Raw genomic sequence first — 4364 nt, 5'->3', positions numbered from 1 at the left:
CAGCCCCAGGCTGTGAGGTGACCTGAGCTGGGGCTGGGGCACCAGGCCAGGCACTGCAGGACACTGGGGAGAGCACAGGGCAGGTTGGATCCTCCCTTGGGCATCCCCCTCACCCTCGGGTGCTTCTGCAGGGGCTCCCAGCTGTGCAGCCGCGGCTGGTGGCCGTCAGCAAGACGAAGCCAGCAGAGATGGTGATCGACGCCTACAGCCACGGGCAGCGCAGCTTCGGGGAGAACTACGTGAGTTGTCAGGGCCCCGCGCCGACGGCAGGTGCCGGGCAGCCCCATGCGTACGACCCTGCGCCTGCGGAGCTGGGCTTGGTCATAGCATCAGGCCCTCAGCCTTGTATGAATAAGGTGCACGTCGGGCCCGGGAACACCTGTTCCAGAGAGACCGTTCTTACAGTGCGGGCATGTCTAGTGTGGTTTTAACAAGAGATTGTCTTGAATTCTCCTAGGTTCAAGAGTTGCTAGAAAAGGCATCAGACTCCAGAGTAAGTACGCAGTTCCTTATATATCCTCTGTCCTTGTATAGCTGTGCCCTGAGAGCTGTTCATCAAAAGTCCTGCTTTTTTCTTAGGGAGCTGGCGATGTTTGATCCTTGTCTTTTCACATAAATGGTGGGGTTATTCTTAGCTGTTTGCCTCTGCCCTGTTCCCCCTCCTTGCCTCACTCCAGAGGCTTTGGTGGATACGTGTGCCTTAGTCAGAAAGTCTAAGTCAAAGTTTGTTTTTCTGATCAGTGCTTCACCTTTTGTGCTTTCTGCTGTAGGAGATGCACAGTCCTCGTTTTAAAAAATGGCAACGCTCAGTTTGGGGAAAACATCATTTTATGATTGTTCAGTTACAAAAGAGCTTTGCCTTCCCCATTCACCTTGTAATGTTCTGCAGCCACAGCCCTGTTCCTCTCCAGACTGTGAAGCAATTTCAGTACACACCAGGAGCACTGCCTTAGCTGTGTCTTTCAGGGTAAACAAAAGAAGACTGGGTGTCTGGTATTTTGTTTGTGGGCAAACTAAGACTTAAGTACTGAGTGGGGAAGAGGGAATTGTTGTTCAAACCTAACTGTTCCCCTCTGCTTTCAGATTCTGTCCGCTTGTCCGGAGATTAAGTGGCATTTTATTGGTCATCTGCAGAAAAATAACGTCAACAAATTGATCGGTAAACTCTACTTAATTTTATGTGCAGTGACCCTGTGGGCAGTAGTCTTCCAATGTTCAAATAATGACAACCTCATGTATATTAACTTACCAATGCCTGTCTCTGTGAGCGAGCTGAATGGTAGCAACAAAAATTTCATGCCAGCAGAATTGCCCTCAGCCTGTGTTTTCTCCCCAGCTGTCCCTAACCTGTTCATGTTGGAAACAGTGGATTCTGTGAAACTGGCAGACAGAGTCAACAGCTCATGGCAGAAGAAAGGATCATCTCAGAAGCTGAAGGTCATGGTGCAAGTTAACACAAGTGGAGAAGACAGTAAGTGGCTTTTGCTGATGATATGCAGGTTTATCCTGCTGACTTGATAGAAACAACCTGAATGGGATGGGTTGCTTTGTGCTCTTAAAGAGTCTCTAAGCTAAGGTGAAACTTGCTCATCTGTTCCTTCTGCCTGGCTGCGGGGAGGGGAAGGCTCTGGCAGAGCTTGGCACAGATCTCCCCGCTTTTTGACAGGTAAGCATGGCCTTCCTCCCAGAGACACCACAGCTGCCGTGGAGCATGTCATCAACAAGTGTCCAAGCTTGGAATTTGTGGGGCTGATGACAATCGGCAGCATCGGGCATGACCTTAGTAAGGGACCAAATCCTGACTTCCAGGTAAGATTTTCTGGAAGAAAATGTAAACTGTTGGCTGGCCTCCCGTTACAGTCTGTTGTCTGTCCCAGCCAAACCAGTACGCAGTCAAGCTGTAAGTCTGACTGTAGACTGTCAATACAAACACCCTGTTCAGAGTAGTATGGACCTCTGAAGTGTCAGTACTAGTGCAGGTGTTAGGCTCATTTCTGCAGAGGCCAGGTGCCCATATGTATTTGGTCCCATCCCTTCTCTGAAGCTGTAGCCAGGATATTTGCAGGGCACCTTATGAGGCAGTTATTGTCCTGGATCCTTCAGTCCTGCTTTCAGTTGAGGTTTTCAGTCAGCCTTCCTTCGCACACTGTGTGCACAGAGCTGCATCGGGCAGAGGAACTGGGTCTGCGTTCCTCATCTGTCACACTGGTGTGATAATTGGATGTCTTCGGAAGATGTGTAGACTTGCAAGTATGTGCATTGTCAGTCACGTAGCCTGTAGTGGGGAATCTCCAGGTGCTGTTACGGTGCTGCAGAGCAAGCTTTGGTGGGGGATATGTGTGGGAATTTTACGTTCTGTGTGAAGGAGACTTCAAAGAAAGGCAGAAATTGTGATCTGTGAAACCCTGAAACTGAGCTGGCCTGGCTGTCAAGTGTGTGATCCTCTCTTCTTTCCTCCTCCCTTCTAGATGCTGCTATCTTTGCGGCAGGAAGTGTGTGAAAAGCTGAACCTCCCTGTTGAGAAGGTGGAGCTGAGCATGGGCATGTCCACCGACTTCCAGCACGCAGTAAGTCCTGTTTCCTTCTGCCACCTCTTCTCTTGGGAAACAAACATGCCAGCACCATCAGTAGACACGCCGAAGTCCATCCCAGGCATCATCCAAATGGGCCTCTTAGGCCTGCTCTTGGATGGAGACACTGATGGTGCTGTTCCATGAAAAACAAATCCCCTGGTCCTGGGATAGAGTTCTGGGGGTCAAAAAGACCCTAGCTGCAGCTGCAGATGGCGAGTACGTGGGGAACCATCCTTCTGTGGCGTGGCAAGTGGACTGTGGTGGCAGGTGCAGGTGACAGCCCTGCCCTGAACTCCTCCTTTCTGTCTCTTCACAGATAGAGGTTGGATCCACAAACGTCAGGATTGGAAGCACTATTTTTGGAGAACGAGATTATTCCAACAAAGCAGTCGGTGGCAAGGCCCCTGCTGAAACTAAAGACCAAATGGAGACCTTGACAGTGCAGGGTCATTAGATGGAAAAAAAAGTGGCCTCGATAGAGGACAGATGATGGGAGACCTCACTATGCATTCTTACCTCCCTCTGTGTCAGCACCCAATCACGATGGTGAGAGGGAATTCCTCGTAACAGAACGGAGGCCAGAAATGCCTCATAATTTATTGTGATTATAAAGTACCCATAGAAACTGGACATTTTTATAACCAACAAATGATAAGAAAATTTATGGTGAAAATGACTGTGGTATCTTGGCTCCTTCAGGGTCATTAAGAACAGTGACTTCTGGATAACTGGGTTGAACAAACTAAATATTTGTCAGGACGGAGTTGCTTATGAGCAAGATGTAGCTGCAGCAGTGTTGATGCTTATGTTCTCATGAGGACTAAATTCTTTATTAAACAAGTTATAATCTTTCCAGAGGCCTATAAATGTTTCCCCCAAATTAAAGTTTTGCTTTAAGGGGTGCTTACCTAGAAACTGTGATAGAGACATGCTGTGACACTGGAGAGATTATATCTCTTTAAACAGAGGATGAATAACAAGCACACAAGGATGATAAGGGACACAGTTGCCAGCGTGAGTTCATGGTGTAATGTTTTGGACGCAGATCGCAAGTGCAGGAGTGTCTTTTCGGCTGAAGTTTATATTTGTTCTTTCCAGGCTGACACTGCTAACTTTTCCCATTGGTTCCATGTCTGCTCAGATCTTCAGGGATGCTTTCAGCCTTCCCCTCTTGTGAAGTGTTGCTGGGAGTTATTTTCATCCTGCGTAGTAGTTCTTGACGCTGTGAGTTCTTTTTGGTCAGAATGGGGCTTTTCTGCAGGGTCCCTGGTCTACCATCAGCTTGCTGCTGCTTTCCAAGGCAAGTCACTTAACCATTTGGTGTCCCGGCCATCCCGTCGACATCTGCAAGAGGATGATAACATTTGCTTGTCTCATAGGGCAGCAGTGGGGTTTGCTAGAGGCCCTTCAGGAAAAGTACTTCAGAAAGTAAAGTAGTATTGTTCCACTGTGTTCCAGGCTCATGAAAAATAGATCCTGTCACCACTGACAGAGCTTCTAGGCTATGTCTTCCTATCTTAAGCGCTGGTCTAGCCTTCACTTCTCCTGGAAGAGGGGAGCAGGTAGCTTTCACTGCAATAACTGTTTCATTCAGACGTGAGCAGAAGCTCCTGCATTGTCACGTGCTATTTGACCAACGGTAGCTACGGCAAGTCTCTCTTGTAACCTGCGTTACAACTATGTGTTTGGGCTTTTGTGTGCTGCTAAGAGGAGGAGACATCGGTTGCCAGCAGAAACATCCTTCCCAGGCTTTTCTCTGTGTGCGTGTGGTTAAATCTAGCTGTTGGTTTT

General features: G+C 48.4%; 1 protein-coding gene across 1 annotated transcript; it reads left to right on the top strand.

Annotated features, from left to right (window-relative positions):
• Window positions 1-131: 131 nt before the first annotated feature.
• PROSC (proline synthetase co-transcribed homolog (bacterial)) lies at window positions 132-3417 on the top strand (the record flags this gene model as incomplete). Its single annotated transcript, XM_010291476.1, has 7 exons — window positions 132-239; window positions 458-493; window positions 1084-1159; window positions 1337-1471; window positions 1667-1809; window positions 2469-2567; window positions 2890-3417. Coding segments are annotated over 7 exons (735 nt in total), but the record flags the coding sequence as incomplete, so codon positions are not given.
• Window positions 3418-4364: the final 947 nt, after the last annotated feature.

This window comes from Phaethon lepturus, unplaced genomic scaffold (assembly GCF_000687285.1).
Source record: "Phaethon lepturus isolate BGI_N335 unplaced genomic scaffold, ASM68728v1 scaffold38457, whole genome shotgun sequence".
In the NCBI taxonomy this organism is placed as follows: domain Eukaryota; kingdom Metazoa; phylum Chordata; class Aves; order Phaethontiformes; family Phaethontidae; genus Phaethon; species Phaethon lepturus.
The sequence above is the reverse complement of the archived record's forward strand: the minus strand, read 5'-3'. Positions and strand labels throughout refer to the sequence as shown.